This window comes from Sorex fumeus, unplaced genomic scaffold (genome assembly GCF_029834395.1).
Source record: "Sorex fumeus unplaced genomic scaffold, SorFum_2.1 ptg000003l, whole genome shotgun sequence".
In the NCBI taxonomy this organism is placed as follows: domain Eukaryota; kingdom Metazoa; phylum Chordata; class Mammalia; order Eulipotyphla; family Soricidae; genus Sorex; species Sorex fumeus.
In genome coordinates this window covers 5,906,260-5,932,833 of record NW_026606060.1, presented here as the reverse complement: position 1 = coordinate 5,932,833, position 26,574 = coordinate 5,906,260, and the positions used below count along the sequence as shown (strand labels likewise).

At 48.2% G+C, this 26,574-nt stretch overlaps 1 protein-coding gene across 2 annotated transcripts in view; it reads left to right on the top strand.

Moving 5' to 3' along the window:
• The first annotated feature begins 404 nt into the window (after window positions 1–404).
• Window positions 405–26,574, top strand: part of PRKCE (protein kinase C epsilon) — a 499,857-nt gene continuing 473,687 nt past the window's right edge. The window contains exon 1 of one of the 2 annotated variants that reach the window (XM_056114227.1): window positions 405–1,307. In XM_056114227.1, coding sequence (XP_055970202.1) covers window positions 960–1,307 — 348 coding nt within the window. In that variant the 5' untranslated portion in view covers window positions 405–959. The remainder of the gene's footprint in view (window positions 1,308–26,574) is intronic. The other variant, XM_056114218.1, reaches the window with a different exon arrangement.

Genomic DNA, 26,574 nt, shown 5'->3' with positions numbered 1-26,574 from the left:
CACACACACACACAGACACGCACACACACAGACACGCGCACACACACGCGCGCGCACACACTTGCGCGCACAGACGCGCGCACACACACTTGCACGCACACACACACACACACTGACGTCTTTTGCGCATTTCCTGCATCGGTGGGAGGCGGCTCGCCGGCGCGGCCACGGCCCGGAGGCCAGCGCGGGCAGCGCGGGGACGCGGCGAGCGCGGCGGGCGGGCGGGCGGGCGCCCAGGAGGTGGGGCCGCGCCGAGGCGCAGTCCCGGGCCCGCCGCCGCGCTGCGCACCGCCCGGTGCCGGCCTGCGCCCCTGCCCGCGCCCATGTGAGCTGCGCCCCGGACACCGCGGCCCGAGCTGGCCGTGCGGCTCGTGGATTTCAAAGCCAAAAAAGGGGGGTGAAAAAAAGAAAAAGAAAAAAATACCCAAACCGATTTTGGCTGCGCGGAGGCTCGTCGGCTCGCGACATGCATCCCTCCGGGTAGACTGCACATCCCTCGCGGCATCCCCGCCCCGCGCGCCGTGCGAAGAGGATCCGGGTTGGAATCTGCGCCCCCGGTTCTCGTCCCCGCCCCGTCCCGCCGCCCCCTCCCGCTCCCGGAGTCGAAATTTCCCCGGGATTATGTGTCGGAAAGGTAGGTGAGCGCCGGGCGCGCCGCCCCGGACAGGCCCCCGCGCCGCGCCGCCGCGCCGGCACCCGGGGGCAGAGGCTCGCCGCCGACGCGGACGGCCCCCGGCTCGCCCCTCCGCCCTGTTTTCCGTTAGGAACCCGGCGAGGAAATCCATGCACCGGCTGGGAGCCGCCCGCGCCGGGGCGCCGCGCTGCCAGGTGTAGGGACAGAGCGAGGGCTGGGGCGCCTGGGGACCCCCGGAGTCCCCGCCGCCTCCCCCGGAGGCGCTTCTTCATTGCTGCCCTCGGGGCGGACGGAGTGAGCCCGACCCGCACGCCCCGCGCCGACCATGGTAGTGTTCAATGGCCTGCTTAAGATAAAAATCTGCGAGGCCGTGAGCTTGAAGCCCACTGCCTGGTCACTGCGCCATGCGGTGGGGCCCCGGCCACAGACTTTTCTCCTCGACCCCTACATCGCCCTCAACGTGGATGACTCGCGCATCGGCCAAACGGCCACCAAACAGAAGACCAACAGCCCGGCCTGGCACGACGAGTTCGTCACCGACGTGTGCAATGGGCGCAAGATCGAGCTGGCCGTCTTCCACGATGCCCCCATCGGCTACGACGACTTCGTGGCCAACTGCACCATCCAGTTCGAGGAGCTGCTGCAGAACGGGAGTCGCCACTTTGAGGACTGGGTGAGTGCGGGCGCCCGCCCGCCGCTGGGGCCAGGAGCTCCTGTGTGTTTTATGTGTGTGTGTGTGTGTGTGTGTGTGTGTGTGTGTGTGTGTGTGTGTGTGTGTGTGTGTGTAAGACCCAGGGCCTTGGCACGGTGATGGAGTGGGGTGATACTGCTGGAAGCTGACTGCCTACTGGGTGCGTGCATTAGTTACCGTGGGGAAAGCACAGTCCACTGTGGAGTGGGGGAGAAGCAGGTACGGGGCAGGAAGATGACACTTGGAAAGAGGGTACAGTCCCCCCACCCAGCTCCAGACAGGGGCTGCTGCAGGGTGATCTCCAGCCCCCGGAGCCCCAATCGCTGTGTTGAACTGAACCGAGGTTGGCTGACAAGCCAGCGCCTTCCCAGGCTTTTGGGGGGCCAGCTGGGTGCGACTGTGTGTGTGTGGGTGAGTTCCTCCGTCCTTGGAGAGACACGTGCAGCCGTGGTCAGAAGCTTTCTAGCACGGCCTGGCTTTGTCCTGTGCTGCCTCCCTCTCGGAGGAAGCAAGCCTGTTTCTGTTCTGTGGCGTGGGGCTGAGCTCATCTTCTGTAACACAGAGAAAAATGTGTTGCCTCCCAGGGCCCCCTCCCGAGCCAGAAGCAGCAGCCAAGCTTGCTTCCATGCAGGGCATGGCCCAGCCATCCAGAAGGAGCCTCATGTTTTAAAAATGGTTCTGCTTGTGAGCACTTGGCAGTCAGGGCCGAGTCCAACAGAAAGTTGCATTGTTCCCCTGTTTGGATTGTCAAGATACTGTTCAATGAGATACTATTCCCAAGTCTGACTTGGACTTCATTGATTACGATGTCAACATATGAGGGACTTGGAAATAGGCCTGGTCCAGATCCTCATGGGCAAATCCTTCAACCTCGGCCAGCACCCAGAGAAACAGGGAGAAGTGGCCCTGAGCTATTCTTGGATGGAAGGTGTCCAGTTAGGAAACGGATTTCACTGTTTTCAGATTGATTGCATGTTTCCAGTGAGCAAGCATGGCCCCTGTTGTGTATTTTCTGAGTTCCTTGGTCTAGAGCAAAAGCTCATCTGTGAGGAGAGGTGTAGAGGAGTCGCCTTGAAATCGTGGAACACAAAAATGACTTCCCGATTGTCCTCAGGTTGTAGCTTGCTTATTTCTACGTACTTTTCAGGGAGATGGACTTGGAGGGCTATCTAGGAAAACAAAATCAAACCCAAACTTGCTTCTCTTTATTTTCCCACTGTGGTGTCGTTGCCCAAACCATGCTACAGACATACAGGAGAGCGCCAGCAAACCACACCAAGTGCCACCCGAGGAGATTTGCGGCTTACACTTTGAGAAGGAGGCAAATTTGATGGCTCCCCAGAGCACACAGGGCTGTTCCATTATATTGCATTCACCAGTGCCCCTTACTTCAGCCTCCCTCCCAGCCCTGCCACATGCTTCCCGTGGTCTCTCCACCCGTGGATTGGGGCCTGTGGGAGGGAGAGCTGAAAAGTAAGTCACTCTAGAGTCAGGACCTAAAACGAAAAGCTTGTGGTTTTGAGGTTGTTATTATTGTTTGAGAACAGGAAGGGAAAGAACAAACCTGGCTCGTGAGGACAGGGGGCCTGGGCTGTGTTTGCAGAGCAGAGCTGGACAGAGCAGGGAGAAGGAACAGCTTCTCATTCATCACGGCTGTCTCGGTTGGCAGGGAGAAGTGGCTGAGTGTGGCTGGTGCTGTTTAGCTGGGGGGCGGGGGGAGGAAGGAGTCTCCTGACCTTTGAGCCCCAGGGCACCCCACTTTGAGCACTTCTAGGGTGCTGTGCTTTGTGCCGTGGGCCTTTTCTGCTGGGTTATCATTTTCTAAGGTGCTCAGATTCAGGTGGGAACGGGCTGAGAACAGTTCATTGAGTGTCCAAGACTGCCTGACAGACAGAGACACTGAGTCTCGGACGAGCCTGTGCATCCCCGAGGTCACGTGACTGGAGCTAGAGGGTGAAAGTCGGGCGTCCCCTTCTCTTTCCCACCGCCTGACCGTGGGAATGGAGCCCCCTGCCTCCCAGCAGACTCCGGTGCTGTGCTGCTGGCATCTTAATTGTCCAGAATGAGTTAAGGTGCTTTCAGCGTTGTTTATCTCTTGTGCTTTCTAGCAGGCAGGGATCAGCTGTGACAGGCATTGAACCCATTAAACACTTGAGGAGCAGAAAGATTCAAGTCATCGGATGAATCAAAGCCATGAAGGGAGGGAGTTCTACTTGTTCATCTGGCACATTCTTCCTGGAGGCTGCTGCGGCCACGCGGTGCCTTGTTGAGAGCCGGGACAGTTGCATCTGCCCCAGGAAGAATCCTGATGCTTAGGGATGGACAGGGCACACCTGGGCTGACTGCGGCCTCCTGTCCCATGCCCATCAGCCAGGGGACCCCATGGATCCCACAGGTGCATAGAATTTCTCTGTTCCTTAGAGAGGAGGAGATCCACTCTCTCCTAAGGGGCTAAGAGACGTGGCCTGCAGGAAGGAGATGTCGAGGCCCGAGTCAGCGGCCCTCTCCCGGCAGTTCATTTCATTCAGCACTTGGAGGCATCCTCACCTTTCTGATTTGTGCTCAAAGAGAAAGGACATCGAGGGTGACCCACCAGGATTCTGTTTCACACAGGGCTGGGTGTAGAGAGACACTGTTGCAAAACGGCAGTTAGTGTAGCCCTGTAGTAGGTGGAAGATGCTTAGGAAGATGATGCTGGGAGCCTAGAAGAATCCTGATTCTTCTGGGAGGAAGCCTGTACTGGGGTAAAGTGGTGGGTACCCCAGATGAGAATTGGCAGGAGGAACGGGGTCTTGGGGTACACAGTTCAGGTAGAGTGGGTGTCTGTGGGTGGGGCAGAGAAGCTTGGCTGAAACCCTGGGGCACCCTTAAAAAGGACCAGAAAGGAGAAGGTTTCCCAAAGTATTACTATTTTGAACGTAAAGAAAAAAAGATCTTTATTCTTTTATTTTTCCTCTTTTAATCTGAAGCACTATGAACTCACAGGTTTGGATTGTGTGGGCTTTGGAATGTTTCTTTCTTTGTGTTAAGATAACATGCGGCCTCCAACATTGAAAGGCAAGAAGTTCATCTCAGGTGCCTCTTAAAACTGGTGAACTGGAGGACACATTTTGGCAACCCTGGAGAGGGAGAAACTGGAAAGGCCAGGGGGATTCTAGGATGGGGAAAGGTCAGGCGAAGATAATTTTCCAGACAGTGAAATGATCAGTTTGATGACAGAGCTCGAGAGAAAGCTCTTTATCGGGAGATGGGAGGAACACGTTGTGCTGGAAGCAGGAACCCATTAAATGCTGTGGCTGTAGCTGTTTTCTAAGAACTAGACCATAATTCAGCGCAGCCCAGCCTTCTGCGTTGGAAGGGGTGGGGTTAGGATATAGATCTCTCTGTCCTGCCTTTGAAGTTTTCTGTCCTAGGGGTTAGTGCTACAGCTCAGGACCCTCTTTTTTTTTTTTTTTTGGTTGTTGTCTTTTTGTTGTTGTTGTTGTTTTATGGCCACACCCAGCGGTGCTCAGGAGACACTCCTGGCTCTGCACTTAGGAATCACTCCTGGCTGGTTCGGGGGACCATATAGGATGCTGGGGATGGAACCTGAGCCGATTGCATGGATGGCTACTCCAACCCTGCCACGACCGGGTGTGGTCCCCCCACAACAATATATATCCATCAAGTAAAATATCACATAGAAGCTTAAATATGTGAGTTGGGAAGTGGGATTTCTCTTGGAAGCAGACGCCGAAGAATGCTGGAAGAGTTGTGTCTGTGCATTGCATTTAGGACAGTGAGCAGTGTGTGTGGGGCCGCAGAATGGATGAGGGGGGCGTGGTGGGCTACCCAGCTCACCAGTGTCTGGTCCTCACAGGCTCTGGCGCATCCCCTCGCCTTGCCTTGGTCATTTCCACTCTGAGCCCAGTGCCCCCTGGTTCTGTCCCCCACCCCTTGTCTCTGAGAAGCTTTTCTTTGTGTCACTCCCCTGAAGAGTGGGCTTCTCTTTTGCAACATAGTGATAAGAAGAAGGTGGCTTGGGGGGCTTATTTTAGTAGCGCCTTTCCGAACAGATCTCTGGAACCACCCTTGGTTGAACGTCACCCCTGTTACCCATCACTTTTGAGACATATTTAACTCTGTTTATGTTCCCTCTGCAGTGAGAAGTAGATTCTAGGGTCCAGAGAGAGATACTGTAGGAGTGAAGTGATTTACCTTGCACTGGTTTGATCTCAGGTGCCACAAATGGTCCCCCAAGCACCTCTTGGGGTCACTCCCTAGCACAGAGCCTCTGAGGCTGGTCAAAACATCAAGGAGGAAAACAAATCAGTGATAGTAAATCTGCTTTTGTTGGGAGGTACTAGGCATGAAGGAGTCAACGCTTGCACCAGGAGCCTGCCCATAGCAAGGCTCTGCCCTTCACTGGGCCCTGGACCCGGCTTTCTACGGTCTCGTGAACATGGAGCCCTGAGATGGGCAAGGCGTGGGCCGCAAGAGGCACATCTAGCGTGTATCTTCAACATGCCCCATGTGACCCCACCCCACAGAGCCGGGACACAGGCCTCTCAGCTGCTTGTAGAGGTGGGGCTGTGGGGCTTTGAGTTTCCTTTGACCCCAGAAGTCCCTGAGAACTAGAGCCGAGGTGTGTGGGTTCAGATGCTGATCCCCTGAGTGGAGCCTGGGGACACTGTGGGTTTCGTGGCTCCTCACACACCTGCTTCCTGTCATGGTGGCTAGGCACATGCTTACACACCCTGCCGAGAGTGTGTGTGTGTGTGTGTGGGGGGGGGTTTGGGTGTGTATGTGTGTGTATGTGTGTGGGTGTGTGTGGGTGTGAGAAAGAGAAAGACAGAGGAAAGAGAGGAGAGAGAGAAAAAGAGAGAGAGGAAAGAGAGGAGAGGGAAAGACAGATAGACAGACAGACAAACTCAAGCCTCACACTCTACCAATTGAGTCACATCCCGTTCCCTCTGAGGACCTTTGTTGGGGAATCTCAGTGGTTGTTTGAAACCGTCTATTAGCATTTAGTTTCAGTGAGGAGAGACATTTAAGTTTCAGTGAGGAGAGAGGGTCTGGGAAGGGTGCGTGGGAGGGTTGGGAATGGTCCTCGCGTTCTTGGTGCTCTTCTGCACCCTGGTTTTGTCGGAGTCTCTGTCTTTCTCTCTCCTGGCTCCTCTAAAGCAGGCCATGGAATTCAGTGCGGGTCCTGTGGGACCTAGTTGGTCATTGACTGACGCTCCTAAGGGTTAGTGCTCGCCTCAGTGCTGTGGAGATGGCTCTTGGCGCTGGGGCCTGAGACCTGAGGCACAGTCACACGTGGCTTGCCCTCTTTCTCCTTGGGGTGTCCTTGGTTGGTGTAGGTTTATCAGATATTCGAGGCCCTCGGTTCCCTTCGCCCCGGTGTGTCTCTTTCTCTTTCTTTGGAATCTGAGCTCTCACTTAGGATACCTTGGCCACTCCTTCCACTGCCTCGCCATGCTCCGTACCCACGGGCATGAGACTTGGGCTCTTTAACCCTGTTTAACTGTAAAATGGCTGAAAAATGGGAATAGCATAGTTCTTACAGCTTAGGGCTGCTGGGAGAATGTTCTCAGCAAAGGGGGCTGGGTTAAAATGCACTCTGAACAAGTTTGTTAATATTTAGAGAGATCTGTGTGTGCGCTCATGGTGTTAGAATCAGTCTTACATGGGAACGTGGAGTCCGTGTTTTGTGATATTTATATGAGAAGTCTCACAACAATGAAAAATAGTTACACTCTGCAAATTGCCCTTTTATTTTGTTTATTTATTTTTTTGTGGTGGGGGTGTAGCACCCCTGGAAGAAGAGGTTTATGAGGAGTCCTGGGAGGGCCTTGTGGCCCTGGGAATCAGAGCCGGGACTCCCACATGCACATCAATGGCAGTGCCATGCCTCCAAATTCTATAGTGCCGATATCCCAGTAGGACCACACCAAGTTAGGTGGGAAAGTAGCATAGAAGTCAGCTGAGCTCAATAAAAAATAACATGGAAGGTTCAACTATCAAGGAACAGCTTACTAACCCCTCAGGCAAGGACTTAATGACACTATGGTGAGATACAATAGTTCTAGCAAAATTTTTTTACCGATTTTTTTTTATAATTCTGTTTACCATTTAGTTACAATACAAAATAAATAGTTTTGTGCCTGCTAAGGAGGCAGGATTGGAGGTTAGTTGGGAAAATGGGGACAGTGGTGGAGGGAAGGTCACACTGGTGGTAGAATTGGTGTTGGAATATTGAATGCTTGTAACAAATGCTTCATGAACAAATTTGTAAACCATGATGTTTAAATAAAGGGAAAAAAACACATGTGCCCTAAGGCCTTTGAGCCATCTTCTGACACCCAGGTTTCCTTTATAAAAAGTTCATATATATATTAAAAAGGTAAAGGCCCTCCCGTTGATCATCGATTTGCTCGAGTGGGCCCAGTAACGTCTCCATTGGAGACATTGTTGTTACTGTGTTTGGCATATCGAATACGTCACAGGGAGCTTGCCAGGCTCTGCCGTGCGGGCGAGATACTCACGGTAGCTTGCCGGGTTCTCCGAGAGGGGCGGAGGAATCGAACTCGGGTCGGCCATGTTGGCTGCTTGCAAGGCAAACGCTCTACTGCTGTGCTATCGCTCCAGCCCACATATATATTATATATATTTATTTATATGGTTTTGGAGCTATACCCAGTGATGCTCAGGGGTTACTTCTGGCTCTATGTTCAAGGATCACTCCTGACAGTGCTGGGGGGAGGGGGTCCAACTGGGTGGTACATGTGCAAGGTAAGGGCCCTACCACCAGCTGTACTATTGTTCTGCCCCTCCTTTTAAAAAAAATTAGAGGGGCCAGAGAGATAGAACAGTAGGATTAAGGCACTTGCCTTGCACGTGGCCAACCCTAGTTCGATCCCTTGAGCATTGCCCTTGAGCATTGCTAGAAGTTGTCCCTGTGTACAGAGGCAGAGTAAGCCCTGAGCAACACGCAACATGGAGCCCCATTCACCCTCCTCCTCCACTTCGAACATCCCCCCACTCCAGAATCCCCAAAACTCAAATTAGAATCATTTGAAGTGGGATTGTTTTAGGAAGACTAGGAATTATGGCCACTGTGTCAAAGGTTATTCATTGCATCTGAGTATTGAACCTAGGAGATTTAGGAACTGCAATTTCTATTTCAATCTACCAGTTTTATTTAGTTTCACGGATTTAAGTGCATTCTCAGTGCAGTTGATTTTCAATTCTTAATTTCCGCCTACCCCTGCCCTTCAGCTTTAGAGTGTCTATCTACATATAAGTGACTTGTCATTGTCGTTGGGTTGGATAAGGGCATCTCCAACTTGGATGCTCATTCCTACTGTCGTCCTCCTTTCCAGTCAGAACCACTCACAGTCCTCCCATCTCTAGATATGGCAACGACCCTTTGTTCCAGTTGCCTAGATGAGCGACCGTGTGAAGCCAGGCTCTGTGCTGTCCTTCTCACTTGCCCCCTGCCAGCCCATCAGCAACACCTGTTGTCTCTCCCTTCAAAACAGAGCTTGTCCCTGACCATCTGCCCAGGCTCCTCTGACCCAAGTCCTTACCGTCTTATACCTACATCGGGCATCATCAGATCTTCTCACTCTGCTCCTCAATCCCTCCAGGTAGAAACCCAAATTCCTCAGACAATCTAGAATGTTCTTCCCCAGTGTTCACATCTTTATCCAGATGTTGCATTCTTATAAAGGCCTTTCCAGCACTTTTATCTAAAATGTTACCCTTCTTCTTGACACTTATATATGCTAGTGTCTGTTTTATTCGTAAATATGCTCTATCCTCTTATCTCTATCTCATGCATTTTCTTATCTCAAGAATATTTTTGTTTTTGAACCACACCTTGTGGTGCCCAGGGATTACTCCTGGCTTACTCCTGTGCCCTCAGGGACCACTCCTGGAAGGGGTTGGGGCACCATATAGGGTCCAGGGATTGAACCTGGGTTGGCTGTATGCAAGGCAAATGCCCTGCCAGCTCTAGTATCTCTCAGGTCCCAGCATCTATTTTTTGGCTTTATTTTTGTCTTTATTTTCTATCCCTCTATCTCTCTAGCCAGACCAACAGTTCTGTGAATGCAGAACTTAGAAATTTAAAAAAAATGTAGGATTGTGATGGTAGATTTAGAAATCTGTCAAGAATAGTGTTTCAGGCATACAGTCTTCTGAAAATCCATCACCAATCCAGCATCTCTCTACCAAAATCTTCAGGTTCCCTTCCAGACCCAACATGCCTCCTTCACAGGCACATTTTACGTTTAATTGTTGTAGTTTGGGTTCCCTGCTTATAGTAGTGTTGGCACTAGTGCTTTAGACTTATACAGAAACTCGTCTCTACACCACTGGTGTGGCCAAAGCCCAGGCCAGGCCTTTATATTACTGCCAGGCCCTCTCTTCTTCCTTCCTCCTCCCCTTCATCTCTCTACTTCCTTGGCCAAATGTTTGTCCACCTTTGGTATCTTCTCCCCCCCCCCTCCCCCCCCCCCCCGTCCTGTTATTCTTTCTATGTACCACAGATAGTGAGAACATCCAGTATTTGTCTTCTGACTGACTTAATATAATATCCTCCAGTTCGATCCATTTTGCAAATAAATGCAAAACATTTTTTTCTACTTCTGTATTCTTGGCACCCCATTCTAGGCATATTGTTAACTGAATGAATGAATTTCAACGAAGGTCTATTCTCCTTCCACCTACTGTGATCTAGCACTGGGGTGGCTATGGAGAATGTGATAAAATTAAAGTGATAGCAGGTATCTTTCTTGCCTTTGAGAGGTATGAAATCTAGCTGGGAAGACCCTGATGGGAAGCCATTGAATTTCTCAAATAATCATCCTGTACTGTTGAAGTGAGGAGAATGAAGAAGAAAAGGGTATTTTATTTTATAAAAATATGTGGGATCCTTGGAGATGCTCTTAGGAGAGAAGGCTTTATTATTTCCATGTGACAGTTTGTAAAGCTTCTCTGTCAAGGCTGAAGTTCCTTGAAGAAGAAAGCATCTGGCTTTTGGGCGTCTGTGATTTGTGCCTGGTCCTGGGGTGGGGGAGAGGGAGAGACCCGCTCTCCTACCTTGATGGAGTTCAGAATCGAGTTTAGATTCTCAGAAGGGCTTTACATACAAAACCCTTTGTTGTTGACAGTAACAAGATGTGAAGCCTTAAATTCCAGTGTCTGAACTCATCGAAGCATATGCAGTCAAAGCTTCCAGAGTTTTCTCTTAGATGAAAAGAACTCCAGAGCCGGCCTGCAGTATTTTACATAAATAAAAGCTGCACTTGGCAAAACATTATATTTTTATCCGAGTTCCTCTGGATATCTACAGGCTTGTTTGGTAATTACACTCGATTATAATGCTAATCAGCAGGGCTGCACCTAGTGTTCAGGCAGAAACACTGTGAATGGCCAGAAGTCTGTACTGAGCCGAGGACACGGGAACATACTGTGGACGTTGGGGGACAGGCTGAAGTCTCTCTCTCTCTCTCTCCCTCTCTCTCTCTTTATTGAATCACTGTGATATACAGTTGCTAAGCTCTCATGTTTGAGTTTCAGTCATACAGTGATGAAACATCCATCCCTTTACCAGTGCACATTCTCTACCACCGATGTGCCCAGTATCCCTCCCCCCTTACATCTCAACCTCCCCCTGCCTCTGTGGCAGAAAATTAGGTTGGAACCTCTTGACAAAATGTAAAACTCAGAGGGAACTTGCTTAAACTCCTTTTCCTCTCCATGCCCGGGGTGGAGGAGAAGCACAATCAGATCCCAAGGATGAATGAAGACCTGCTCTCCCAGCCCTCCTCCCTCAGACAGGTGTCCTGGGCTCCTGCAGAGTCCCTTGGTGTTGCCAGCCAGCCAGCAGATTCAACGCGCTAATTAATGGCCCTGGGAGGTAGAAGACGCTGAAAGTGTTAACAGATTCTAAATCTCCAGGCCACATAGTGGCAGAGGACCTGGGCTATCCTTCCCCGTGTCACCACCTGCCCAGAAGACTGGCTGTCACGCCCACAATTTGCCTCAGGTGCCATCTTAGCGCACTAACAGCCCTGGCCCAGAGGCTCCCAATTGAAACCCAAAGTGGATTAGTGCCATATCGAGATGTCTCTGGAACCCAACCATTTACAATCTAGAAATTTACATTTACAATCATGCCCGCGTGAGCTCTTGTGATATTCGAAATGAGCTATGGAAAATATATTATCTAGTGTCTGCCGCTGGGCCAGTAGGCTTGAATGGTGGTGGGAAAATTCGAGCAAAATTATGCTCCATGTTAGAGAGAGAGTATTGGGGAAGTTGTCTGCCATAGAAGCAGGGTGAGGACTGCGATGTGTCTGTATGTGAGAGGGGGAGTGATACTTGGGACATTAGGGGTGGAAAATGTGCACTGGTGGATGGATGGGTGTTTCATCATTGTATGGCTGAATCTCAAACATGAAAGCTTTGTAACTCTCACAGTGATACAATAAAATTAAAAAGTAATGTGGAGTTCAAGCCCAATTCAATCAGCTTAATCAATGGCTGAACAAACAGCAGTACTACTCCTACATTATTTAAATAAAAAAATAAATAAAATAAAAAAGAAAAAAAAAGTCTTAACAGACTCAAGAGAGTTTTCGGAATGTCACAGTGGCCCTTTCTGGACCAAATCTGTGCCTCTCTGGAATCCATCCGCCTGTTGTTTCCGACTGTAGCATCTTTGGGTTCGAGTCATACTACCCAGCCGGATTAAGCATCTAGCGCACAGGAAGTGTCTCTCCTCCTCCCACTGCCCTGCAAATCAGAACGCGCGCCTCAAGGGAAACTCAGGCAGCCTACTCCCTCACGGGTGAGTTGCAGAGAGTGCTGCTTGGGACGCTGTCTTGTAGGAGCTCCAGCAGGCAGCATCGTTTCATCAGCTGGATTTAGCTGCTCCTGTTTTTAGGTCATCACCCATAAAAGGAAGAGGGTGGGACCCCCGAGGTTTCTAACCAGTGGGCAGGTAGCTGTGTCCGTAGGTGGCTGCAGCCGTCCCTTCGTCCGTTAGCAGCTCATGTATTGTTTATCTTATGTGCCCGGCAGCGTGACAGGAGCTGGGTCCTACTTTCATCCGGCATGTAGTCTAGTAGGAGACCAAATATGAATCAAGGAACAACCTGACGGTGGGCATCTAAGATGACCACTCAGTAGGATTGCCCATCACTGGCCTGTAAGAGCCTGGGGCACACCCAGACCTTACCTTTTTGGTGGGGGGGTTGGCTATGACTTTTTTGTTCCGTGGGTAGTATGTTTATTGGGGAATCATGTGAATTCAGTCAACGGCTGGAGTTGGACTCTAGACTCCGTATAGGAAAAGCGCAAGTTGTAGTTTAGGTCTGTGTTTTCTGAAATGGGTGATCACTGGGGTTAGGGAGGGAGGAGCTGGGCCAGTAGGGGGAGGCGGTAGGAGTCTTAGGTGCAGTGGGGTTGCTTTCTATTCCTTTGTTTTGAGAAGGTAGATTTTCAGAGGAGGGGCACTGAGTGCTTGTTTGTTTGTTTGTTCGTTCTAATGGGTGGTAGACCAAATCAGCTTGGGAACCTCTCGAAGCCCTATTAACAATGGTCTTGATTTGGCTCTGCCTCATGGGCTTTCATGATGCTAAATTGAGTGCTTGATATGTATTAACTTTATTGTTCTCCGTGAAGCTGTCTTGTATCCCCTGAAACTATGCCAGCTTCTGCCCCACCGCCCCCATCTTTCTATATTGCTCTGATTAAACTTACAAAGCTATTGCTGAGAACTTGCTTCTTACCTAGAGTGTAAGGCCCACAAAAAATATGTTTATTTATTTGAGTGCTAGGGATGGAACCTAGGGGGGATTCGTACATGCCAGCCATATGCCAGACCACTGAGTTACATCCCAGGCCCCTAAAAATTCTTTTAATTTTTATTTATTTTTATTTATTTATTTATTTATTTTTGCCTTTTGGGTCACACCCAGCAATGTTCAGGGTAACTCCTGGCTCTGCACTCAGGAATTACTCCTGGCGGTGCTTGGGGGACCATATGGGATGCCGGGGATCGAACCCGGGTTGGCCGCTTGCAAGGCAAATGCCCTACCCGCTGTGCTATCGCTCCAGCCCCATTATTTATTTATTTATTTATTTATTGTTTTTCGGGGGGCTCACACCTAGTGGTACTCATGGTTCACTCAGGAATCAATCACTCTTGGTGGTGCTCAGATGACCGTATGGTGTCATAGGGATTGAATGCGTTCAAGGCAAGCGCCCTACCCACTATACTATCGCTCTGGCCGCAGATACTTTTAATTTTTAAACAGAGCCTTTCTGTGTCATTGAGCGCAGCCCAAGGTTATTCTAGAAAACAACAAGCAAGTAGAATTTCTAGATGGTGGTATCTGTAGATCCCTTTCCCTACCTCCTGAATTGATGATGATCTAAACCATTTTAGGCAGCTGAGAAAATCATCAGTCAGCCAGCACGGATGAAGCATTTAAATCGACCAGTGTTTGGCAGAATATCCTTCAAAGTGTGGGAGCCTCATTTCCAGTGACTGTGATCACAAAGGCTGAGAACCTTATTGAGTCAACGCACATTAGCAGATGAATGATTCCAAGATGGCCTGTGGCAATGGACACCGTGGACCTCTGCACACAGGCTCTTATTCCCAAACTTACTTTATTGTGGAAAGCTTATTTTTTTGTAAAACATGATCAGAAACACGGAGTTACTATTTGGTGGGCATATTTTGAAAAAATTGTAATTTGAGGAGAGAAGAGTGGATGTTCTCAAGTGGGATGTTTGTGGATTTGTGCCTTTGTGAAACAGTGTTTTCGAAAAACAGTGGGCATTTAGAGAAGATAATTCAGCAGCTTCTTATCATTGGCAGTGGCTTCTGGGTGAGATTTTGTCTTAGGTCTCGCGTGGCTTCTGGGTGAGGTTTTGTCTTGGGTCCCACTGAAGGTGGAGTTCAAATAGACAGGGAAGAGAGCCCCTCAAAATTGGAAGGAGAGCAGCAAAAGTGTTGACTCAGATGTGTTTGACATTTTGTGTTATGAAGTCAGTCAGGAAATCAGTGCGATTAAAGTCAGAAAGCTCTCCAAAAATAATTGGTTCATTAGAAAAGCCCCACAAAAACCAAAACACAAGGTACCCCAAGAAAAGAGATAGTCAGGTGTGTCAAATCCGCCAGAGATTTTGTGTTGAATCTCTAGCCAGCCAGGGATTCAACACATATGTACTGAGTATTTTCTAAGAATTTTGCTCAGAACAAAGTGTTGAGCCAAATCACTCATGATATATTGAACTCTTGGTTATCAAGGAAATCTAACTTGAGGACTAACCTCAACCTCCAACCTCATAGACTGCATTTTCAGTTAATTTTCTTTTGCTTATTTCTTGCGAGCTCTGATGGAGTTGGAGAATTGCTCTGTGGTATCCTTCATGAAAATGAGTGCTGGCTTGTCCAAATTCATGGATTAAATAAATAGAAGCATGTCAAGACTGATTTTTTTTAAAGCCTTATCTGTTTGGCTGCATGACTGTCAGCAAATTATTTAACTTATTTCCACCCGTCTCCTTATCTGTCCAATGGAATAATAGCTATGTTATAGAGCTGCTGTAATATTAATAAGTAAAAATATCCCATGTCCAGTGAGTTTTTAATAAATGACAATTACTATTGGTAACACTTTACAATTAATATTTATTATTTGATCTAGGTAAAACTGTGACTAGCTGAAGACTTTGTTCAGCACTTATCAACTGAGGCGTTTCCAGCTTAACATTTGCTAGTTTCTTTCCCTTTCTCTGAAGTGAGCTCATCACTGGAATTCAGGATTTGCTGAATAACAAGTGTACAGAAGTAGATGTCTCCTCTTGATCCTTTGCAGGTGGCCCCTGGGATGAGAGATCAGGGGACTAGGATTATCTGATCTGGGGATGAGCAAAAACAAAAACAAAAACAAAAACAAAAACAAAAAAAAAAAACCCAAAAGGTTTAATAACCTTTAATAATATGTAGTACAATGGGGAGGGTGTTTGTCTCCCGTGCGGCTGACCAGGGTTCAATCCCCGGTCTCCCATACGGTTGCCTGAGCACTGTCAGGAGGGATTTCTGAGTGCTGAGCCAGGAGTAACCCCTGAGCATCGCCAGGTGTCACCCAAAAAGCAAAACAAAACAAAACAAAACAAAAACAAAAACAAAAACAAAAAAACTAACCTGATCTGGGGCTTTTTTAGTCCCATTTATTGGACCTACTTGAAGGATTTGTATTTGAATTTTATTTTAGTTTTGATTTTGAGGCCTGACCGGGTAGTTTTTGGGATCTGTTCCTAGCTCTATGGGGATTCTCTCTGGAGGTGCTCAGGGGATCGAACTTGTTGCTGGGGATTGAACCCAGGTTTTTCGAAGCAAAGCTTGTGTTCATTGAGCCATATTTCTGGGGGCTTTGATTTTAAAGAGCAGAGAGCGGATTTTGACCTGCGCTTTTCCTGTGTGGGTTTGTGGGCCTAACGTGGTAACAGAGGCTTGAGGCTTTTCCATAGCACTGCAGTGATTCTGACGTGGGACTTCTTTCTCTAGGCCGAAGTCTCTGTCTTCGTTTTTCCTGCTCTGTGTCTCTTAATTACATCCAACCCCACCCCCCCAACAGTGCACAGGTGTTTCGCTGTTGTTTTAGCACATGTGTAGGCACTGTCCGAAGGGGCCCAAGTTGGAAAGCAAAACTTTGCTTTTGATCAGAACATTGGAATTTTGAGGAGTAACATGAGTTGAAAAATTACTTCCAACTTTTGAAAAGATGACTGTACTGGAAGGAACTCTAAAGTCATCTGTTAATTTTCTGTTAGACTCAGAATTCTGCTTTTTAAACTCAGATTTCATTTTAGATTATTTACATTATAGTGACAAAAAAATAAATGTAGTAGATCCTATATCTGACCTTTCAGGTTCTTAAGAATTGCCCTATCTTCTTTTCTAGCATATAAGTCTCTTCAAAACCTTCCGAATTTACCAGAGAGTGGGACGTCAAATTCTTTTGTTCCATTTTATCTCCAACTTTTGTTTCCTAGTTTAGGAAAAGGGTTGGGAATAGCCACCGATTCTTAGACTGTATGCTTGCTATGAGAATTTAACAAGGTAAGTAGGTAAAAGTGCTAGGGTTTAAGTATCAACTTGCCCTGTAATGAGCAACTGGAGTTCTCAGAGACACAGGCATCTTTTTTTTTTAGTTGTTTTGGACCACACTTGGGGGTGTCCAGGATTTACAGCTGCTTCTGCGCTCAGGGATCTCTCCAGGTGGTACTCAGGGAACCATATGGGATGCTGGCATCAAACCCAGGTTAGCCTTGTGCAAGACAAGCAAGCAACTTGCCCACTATGCTATGTCTTCAGATTCTCACTGTTGCTTCTTTTGGCTGGGGAGTGTTGGGTGACAGCAGGTGGTGGTCAGGGCTGCCTCTGCTCTGTGCTCAGGGATTACTCCGGCAGTGCCCAGGGAACACAGTGGACTCAGGGTTCCAACTGGTAGCAGCATTGGAAGGGAGGTGCCCTAATTCCTGCACTGTGCTTCCCGTCACCATTTCTTCTTTATTCATTTTCTTGCTTTGTTTTGGGGCCACACCCAGCGGTGCTCAGGACTTATACCTTGCTCTGTGCTTAGGGATCACCCTGGCAGTGCTCAGGGTTCTGGGGATCAAACCTGGGTCAGCTGTGTGCAAGGCCAGCACCTTCTCTCTCTCTCTCTCTCTCTCTCTCTCTCTCTCTCTCTCTCTCTCTCCAACCCCTTCTTTTTCTTTGTTGTTAGTTTTCTCCCAGTTTATTTATTTGCAAATTTACTTCACCTCCTTCTGGTCATTCTTGTTCTTGTTTTCGTGACACATGTGTGGATGTGTGCATTTGGGGGGATGGCTGCATGCACACACCTGACCCCAGGATTTGCACACTTGGTCGTGGAACATCCCATCTTGAGATTGGTCAAGTAGTTTGTCTTTTCCCCACCCAAGCCTGTTTCGTGTCGCGTGTTCTTCCATGCCACATCCTGGTCCTCTGACCGGCTTCAGCCCACAGTTGTCGGCTATCGTGCAGGCCAGGCACTTGCATCTATTTGAATTTCAGACAAGAAATATTACTTGGAACGTGCTTACACCACCACGTCTTCATCTGAAATTCAGATTGAACGGGGACTCTTTTTCAATTGCTCAAGGTGGCAGCTGGGCTTCGGAGTCCCGTGTCTAAAGATGCCAGGGAAGGACATGCTCCCCAGCTCCTTGTCCCCTTGAACCCATAGAGGAGGGCATCTTGTCCCCCTTAAACCCGAGGAGGAGGGCAGCTTGTCCCCCTTGAGCCCGTGGAGGGGGGCAGCTTGTCTTCTTACAATAGAGACAGTTTCATGTTGAACGGTTCAGCGGTAGGCAAAGGTAGGGCCCATGTCTGCGATCAGGGTCCCGTGGTGAAAGCCTCTAGACGTTTGGGCTCCTGGTGCCCCGCTGGCCTTTTGGTCTGCACCTCAGGAGCTCACAGCTGCTCCCCCCATGCTGAGCTGCCACATTGCCTTCAACATGTATTTGTGCTTCGTGTCCCATTTCTGGAGGGCCCCTGCTACCCATCCAAGGTCTCCCTTGGGCCCTCATTCCCAGAACTCTCCCAGCTGCAGCTTCTTTGGCCCTAGGAATCCCAGTGCCATTCGCCCTTTGTGCCCTGAGTTGAAGACTATTGACTTCTAGCACCGATAATTAGCTACGCTCCAATCTTAGCAGAGGCCCCAGGGCCCTGAGACTCCACTCTCGTGCCCTTTTATGTGGACACTTGAGTATTGCTCTGCACATAGTGGATGATTGGTTAAATAGATTTTGACATTAAGTTATAATAATACTTATCTAAATAATTCAGGCAGGCTCTATAGATTTTTTTTTTCTTTTTGGAATGTCCTCTTTCCATGACATAGAAAAAAAATTTACACTAGGCCAGAGGGATAGTATGGTAGATAGTGTGCTTGCCTTGCATGTAGCCAACCAGGGTTCAATCCTCAGCACCCTATATGGTCCCCTAAGCTCACCGGGAGTGATCTCTGAGTTAAGAGCAGGGATAAGCACTGAGCACCTCCGAGTGTGGCACCCAAACAAAACAACAACAGCAACAACAAAAATACAAATAAATTTACACGCATATCTCTATGTACTTTGAAAAAGGAAAAATCATAGGAGGATTTTTTTTTCTTTTTGTGTCACACCTGGTGATACACAGGGGTTACTACTGGCTCTGTACTCGGGAATTACTCCTGGTGGTGCTCAGGGGACCATATGGGATGCTGGGGATAGAACCTGGGATGCCTCATGCAAGGCAAATGCCCTACCCGCTGTGCTATTGCTCCAGCCCCGAAAGATTTTATCGTTAATTCAGCGTTTAAAGACGAAAACAAATGAGTTTTTCAGAGCAATCTTAGGTTTGCTGAAAAATTGAGAAAGTATGAAAAGTTTCTATATACCTTCTTATCTCCACAGTTTCCTCTACTATGTATAAAGTAAAGTAAAGTAAAGGCCCTCCCGTTGATCATCGATTTGCTCGAGCGGGCCCAGTAACGTCTCCATTGGAGACTTTGTTGTTACTGTGTCTGGCATATCGATACTCTCGGTAGCTTGCCGGGCTCTCCGAGAGGGGTGGAGGAATCGAACTCGGGTCGGCCATGTTGGCTGCGTGCAAGGCAGACGCCCTACCCGCTGTGCTATTGCTCCACATACAGAATTTATATATATTTTATAAATGTGGTTTTCTTGTATACTTGAGGTGGCCCTTGGGCTGGGTAGTCAGGACAAGACAAAATAAATAGTATCATCTTGATAAAGAGATTGTTATTAAAGTATTATATGTTAGTCAAGTCTATATAAACAAATTAATGTAGGATTTTCTTGGGGGTTGGGTCACACCCGACAGTGCTCAGGGCTTCTCCCTGGTGTGTTCAGGGACTAGGTGTGATGTCAGGATCAAACTGGGACTGACCGTATGAAGGACAAGTTCCTTAACCCCCGCATTCTGACCTCCGTACTATCTCACTGGAACCAGTACGGCCTTTTCAATGAAGATGAGGAAGGACCAAGGAGATGGTTTTGCATGCTAGAGCCCTGGTTTCATCCCCAGCACCAGAAGGCCTGGGAGTGACCCCCACGCACCTACCTGGAATGACCCTCAGCACCCCTAGGTGTGACTCAAAACAAAACAAAAGAACAAAACCCCAGCAAAACAAGGGCGGGGAGATGCTTCGATCTCAGAAGGTGGCGTCATGCTTCACCGCAAACTTTGCATTAGAGGGAGGAGGGTTTTCATCTTGGCTGCGGCCCGGAACCAGCTGGGTGACCTTTTGACAAATTATGTAACCTTTGTGAACCGCCACTTCTGTATCTGTTAGACAAGATCAGTAAGCTCTGTCTCACCGGGTTGTTTGCAATGAACTATATAAAGCATAAAAAGTACTTAGAGCGCTGCTAGCCCCACCCACCATGGACCCAACCAGGAGTTGGCCATTAGAACTCTGTCATAAAAATGATACCTTTTAGGGCCTCTTGTGTCACGGTGCTTAGATGTTCAGAGTTCAGTTGCTTTGATTCTATGTATGGGAGGGGCTCAGTCTGGGAGTTGCTTTTCATCTGAGGGGCCTGCCTAGGGGTGATGGACAGTAGTTCTCCGTGTGAGGTGGATGTTTGCCAGGCCTGCATTTCTGTCTGCTTTCACACACTGATGGGCCAGTACACAGTCCCAGTTTGCTCTTGATTCTGTAGCCCCTGGGCTCCACTCCTGAAGAGCTGTGTGACCTTGTGGAAGACATTGAACCTCTGGACTTTAACTAATGGCTCGTCAGGAGTTATTTGAATTTTTTCCTCTTGGGTCGCACCCAGCAATGCACAGGGGTTCCTCCTGGCTCTGCATGCAGGAATTACTCCAGGCGGTGCTCCGGGACCGTATGGGATGCTGGGGATCGAACTGGGTTCTCTGCTTGCAAGGCAGTCGCCCTCCCCGTTGCCCCAGCCCCGAGTCATTTGATCTTGAATCCCAATTTAGGCTATTTTTATTCCTGAAGTCTTTTCTCTATTACAAGAAAGGTTGACACACTTCCTCGGGGCTCAAGAAAAGGACTTGGCACTAGTTTCACTCTGTGCAATTTTGTTGCTGTTCCAGCTGGATGGAAAGTCAATTTGGAACCCCCATGTACCAGCCAGGTCTGCTTGACTTTAATAATAACCCCCACTTCTCATTTGGGGAACAACCAAATGGCAATGTCACATCGCCCGTGCCTACCTCGCTGGCTTGTTTAATCACTGCTGGGAAACGTGTTGGTCACCACGCCTGGAAATTGTCAGGACCCACCTTGGGTGGGATCTGGAGAGGATGATGGGAGGCATTTAGATCCAGAATTGACAGCAGGGACGATGGAGGTTAGAGGACAGCCCCTGGAGGGGACGAGAGTGGAGCTCAGATGCTGTCTTCCTGTGTCCCCAAGAACGTGGAGCAGATTCGGGTTTCTTAGGCAAAGCAGCCTCCCTCCTTCGCTGCAGATTGTTGGGGCTGGAGATTTCGAACGGATCTGCAGGCTGTTTCTAGGAACCTGGCCACGGATGCCGCCCCCGTACGCGGGAGAACACAGCTCTCGCTCGCTCCTCTTGGCTTCCTTATCCCTTCTTGGCTCTTGAACATTTTTTCTTTATCACTGCTTATCATATGACTGCACAGACAACCATAAAGCCAACTATTTTAAGGGGAAAAAGGAGGAAGACAGATAAGACAGTGATTCAGAAACAGGCAGGAAAGTGGAGTCATGTGGCGGGCCCTTGTGGGTGGGATGTGTGTGCGGCAGCTTGGTGGGCGGGGGACACTGCCCCAGAGCCTGCTGGGTAAAGGAGGCCTGCTGGAATGGGTTGTATTGGTATTGATTTTGATTGAATTTTTAATAATTATCGTTATGGGAGGGGGCTATATTCAGGGCTTTCTCCTGACTTTGTGCTCAGGGATCACTCATGGCAGGGTTTGGCCAATCAGTTGGTATCCAACCCAGGTCAGCTTTGTGCAAGGCTGGTGCCTTCCCCTTTGTACTATCTGTCAGGCCCCTTTTGGTTTATTTTGATAGGCGCTATCCCCAGTGGTGCTGGGGTTGGAGGGTACTATGGCCACATCCTGATAGCCAGGGGTCAAACTTGGGGCCTCAAGCACTCTACTAGGCCTGTGCTCTCCCACGATTGTGTTCCGGGCCCACGAATGTGGTTTGTAGTCCTCTGCTATGCTTGGAGGAGACTCAAAGGTGAGAGGAGATGCTTCCTGGCTGTCATGAGCTGTGCGTCCTCTTGAGAGCTGGTCCCACCAGGCTCTCCTGCCTGCTTGCGGGGCTGGCTGTTCCGTGTCTGTGACAGTGCTAGGACCCCATGTCCTGCCGGAGAGGGCTAATGGCCTGTCCCAGCATAGGAAAGGGAGAAATATCTCCTGGGAAAGACTGTTCCCACATGCTTCAGAGCCAGGGAACTGGGTCCTGTCAGAATCTATGGGGGGGCGGGGGGGATGAGTGAAGCTTATCTTGGGAAAGCATCCTGGCAGGCTGTATCTGTCAAACTCCAAATAGGTGTCGGCAAGGTATCATCAAGAGGCCTGAGAGATAGTCCAGGGGGTAGGCACTTGCCTGGCATGTAGCCATCTCCAGCGCAAGGCCTGCATCACAGCTCACATCTCGTGAGCATTGCCAGGAGTGATCCCTGAGTACAGCTAGGAGTGAGCCCTGCATACCACCAGGTGTGTCCCAAACACTCTCAGAAAAGAAGATCTAATCTACCGTGTCTCTTATTGATCCATTGTTCTCAGCCTCCCTCTAGGGAACACTGTAGTGTGCTCCTGGAGTCTGATGGCGGGTGAGGGGCACGAGGCCACACAGTCATTGTAAGGCTGCCTCTACCTTTACTGATGCAGTTTAGATCTTAGGCTGGTAAGTGTCTTTTGGCCCTTCCCACTTAGAACTTTGTCACTTCTCCCCACCCCCTGTTGGATTTGGGGGGTCATAAGCAGTGTCTGTGGCAGTGCGCTGGGGGCCTCCCGTGTACTGGGCAGAGCTGGCACTCAACCCCTTGAGCTCTCTGGTGCCAAGAATATCATCATTTTCCCTCCTCCTTATAGACAAGCTACTTTTCCTTTGTTTTGAATTTTTGGGCCACACCTGATGGTGCTCAGGGCTTACTCCTGGCTCTGCACTGAGGGATCACTCCTGGTGGTGCTCGGGGCTACTGTAGGATTGAACCTGGGTTGGCTATGTGCAAGGCAGACACCCTACCCACTGTGCTATTACTCCGTCCTCTTTACCTCTGAGGAGGAAAGCTCTGCGAAAAGAGAATCAGGGCACATATTGACTCGTTTTTCGAATTTCCAGATCAGGATTCATTAATGGGGGCCTGAAATCAATTATGTGGCTCTCAGGCTGCAAGCAGAAAATATCGAAATAGAACAGGACAGAATAGAAATTATCTGCATGATCTTATTTACCCTCACAATATCATATGCCACGAGGTTCAATAAATGTTGCTTTATAAGACTTCTGCTTCAGTTTAATTTAATTGAAGTATTATTGATTCGATGATCACCAGTCTTACATATGGTGGGTCCCATTTAAAAAAAATTTGTTTTGCGCCATGAAAAATCACCAGGAACAACAGCTATGTAAAATGCTACCTTAGGGCAAAACTCTGGAGAAAATGAGAATTAGAATATGTTGAGGAAACAATATAGTGCTGTTTAAAAAATGAAATAAAATTGATTATTTTGGGGCCTAGGGAAGTAGCTTAAAAAGAGAGAGCTCATGACTGGCATGGGTGAGGTCCTGAATTCAATCTCTGGTCCCACCCCAGCACTGCTAAGTACAGGCTTCGTGATCCCTGAGCATCCCTGGGCCCAAGTACTATACATCTGGGCTGTTGGGGACTGGGGAAGCTATAATTTATCTATACCCATATCTATAATATCTATCTATATGTATATATGCATACATATAATTTTTTTAGAAATGTTGGTCTAGGAAAACAATTTCTAATTCAGTAGAGTTTTAATGACCACCAGTAAGATGGAGATAAGAACATCGAGAAGATAGAGTCCTCAATAAACTTAAAATTTTCTTACCCAAACAATGTCACCAAGGTAGCTCTATTATGCTTACCCAGGGGAAGACTGGTAAGAGTTGGGGGGTGGGGCGGGGTGAATTTTGACCTGGGCCTTGAAACCTGGTGGGATGTGCTGGTTCAGAGAACCTGCTGAACTACTGCATGGTGAGCGGGGTCAGAGCAGCAGAGAATCCAGAAGAGACCAGAAGTTCCATATTTGCCAAGAGCCCCCATCTTTGGAAGCACCGGAAGTGGCATTCACTCTCAGATAGTGCCACCTCACGGTTCTTAGGTTGAACCCTTGGAAATTTTAGGTGAGGGCTGGAAAGGGAGCACAGCAGACTGAGTGCATGCATTACTTTGGGGATGCTGGGTTCCCCGGTTAGCGCTAAAGAGAGTGCCCTCCTCCCAACCAAAGTGAAAGGAAACAAAGGCAATTCAAGGTCCCATTAAAAAAAATTGTGTAGTAGTGTCCGGAGAACTAGCTTATGTGTAGCAGTGTCCCGAGAACTAGCTCCTCTTCAATGCAGAAAATATGGGGTCTGTGGAAAATAATGTTTTTTTTTTCCCTTTATTTTATTTTATTTTTTTAAAGTTGTAGATTTACAATTTTTTGTGCTTTGGTTTCAATTATACAATGATCAGATACCCATCCCTCCACCAGTGCCCATTTTCCACCACCATGGATAATATCCCTCCCACCCCCATCCCCATCCCCCCTGTCTCTGTGGCAGGGCAATCCCCTGTGTTCTCTCTCTCCTTTTGGGTGTTGTGGTCTGCAAAAGAGGCATTGAGTGGCAAACATGTTCAGTCCATAGTCTACTTTCGACATGCATCTCCCCTCCTGGGAGGATCCTCCAAACATCCTTTATATGGTGCTCCCTTCTCTATCTGAACTGCCCTTTCCTCTAGGATACCCGGCTAGCCTCTAAGTTATGGAGTAATCCTCCTGGTGCTGATCTCAGCTATTCTTGGGTATTAATCTCATACTTTGTTACTTTATATCCCCCAGATGAATGCAATCTTTCTATGTCTATCCCTCTCTTTCTGACTCATTTCGCTTAGCATGATACTTTCCATATTGTACCACTTGTATGTAAAGTTCATGACTTCATCTTTTCTAAGAGCTACATAGTACTCCATTGTGTAGATGTACCAAAGTTTCTTTAACCAGTCATCTGTTCTTGGGCATTCAGGTTTCTTCCAGTTTCTGGCTATTGTAAAGAGTGCTGCAATGAACAAACAAGTGCAGATGTCACTTCGACTATACATTTTTGTCTCTCTGGGATATATTCCCAGGAGTGGTATTGCTGGGTCAAATGGGATCTCAATTTCTAATTTTTTGAGAATCGTCCTTACTGTTTTCCAGAAGGGCTGAACCAGTGGACATTCCCACCAACAGTGAAGGAGTGTCCCTTTCTCGCCACATCCATGCCAGCATCGGTTGCTTTTGTTCTTTTGAATGTGGGCCAGTCTCTGAGGTGTGAGATGGTATCTCATTGTGGTTTTGATCTGCATCTCCCTGATGATTAATGATGTAGAGCATTTTCTCATGTGCTTTTTTGCCATTCGGATTTCTTCTTTGAGAAAGTTTCTGTTCATTTCATTGCCCCATTTTTGGATGGGGTTGGATGTTTTCTTCTTGTGGAGTTTAACCAGTATTTTGTATATCCTGGATATCAACCCCTTGTCAGATGTGTATTCAGTGAATATCCTTTCCCATTCTGTAGACTGTCTTTGTATTTTGGTCACTGTTTCTTTGGAGGTGCAGAAGCTTCTTAGTTTAAGATAGTCCCATTTATCTATCTCTGTTTTCACTTGCTCGGCCAGTGGCGTGGCATCTTTGAAGATACCATTAGCTTCACTGTCATGGAGGGTTTTGCCAACTTTATCTTCAATTTGCTCGAGCGGGCCCAGTAACGTCTCCATTGGAGACTTTGTTGTTACTGTGTCTGGCATATCGAATACTCTCGGTAGCTTGCCGGGCTCTCCGAGAGGCTGTCTCTCCAGCCCTAGGGATTTGTTACGTCCTTGTTTCTAGATGGAAAATGTAAGAGCTCAGAACTTCAGTGAATTGAGTAAATGAAAGAATCTAGACAAGAAAAAATAGGAGAGAACAGTCTTCCTGAGTCCTGGTAAGGTGCTAGTATAGCTGTACCTTGTGGACCCACCACCCTTTCCATCCCTGCTTCTACCCACCATCATCATCTCTTCATTTCACTTTTCTATCTGTTAATGCCAATACCATGCGTCTAGCACTTTTAGTAAAAGAGGCTGGTTTATTTATTTGTGTTTTCAGGTTTGCTCTGCAGCTGTTGGCTGAAGTTGGGACAGTTGATCAGACTGCCTTTGGGGCTAATGGAAGCTGCAGCTTATCTGTTTGGGTTGCAGTCACCGTTCACCTGCCTCTTAAGGGTTGTTCTGAACGTATCAAAGAGTTGCTCAACCCTGGGATGAGTGATGATTTATTAAAAACAAATAAAACAATCCCCCTATTTGTTTTTCCTTCCTCAATGTCAGCACCCTTTCTCATGATCATCATCCAGCCTATTATCATGGAAAGAAACTCCCTTTTATGTTGTTGAAACTCCTCCCTTGGAGCAGGGTTTCTGAAAATGTGTCCTGAGGAATAAAAAAATGTTAATGTTAGCACACACTTCAAAAAAAAAAAAAGAAAACAAAAGATGCTGTGATACTTGGTTGTAGGAAACTGTGTTGAAAGTAAGCATGGGTTGCAGGACTTCTCAGAACCTTTGCTGCGCCCTTAGCTCTTGGATTCAGGATAATGACAATAAGTAGCATTCCCAAGCTCTCTTGGTCATGCAGCTCTGTTTTAGGGACAATCTTTCTATCTCTTGAGCTTATTTGAGATTTTCCACCTGAGACTCTGGCCTTTACTATTTGTCTTGTTTTATTTTATTTTATTTTTTTGTTTTGAAGGCCCAACCAGCACCTCTGGGGGCTTCTCCTGGCACTGTTACGGGGATGTACTGTGTCAGGGATGGAGCATGCCTTTCTGTGCTTCCTGCAGGCAGAGCATGCCCACTGGCCCCTCTGACCCTGGCCTCTCTATACTATTTAAAACACGTCCTCCACACATGTGGTCACCACGGAAAGTCTCAGTAACCTTCATTAC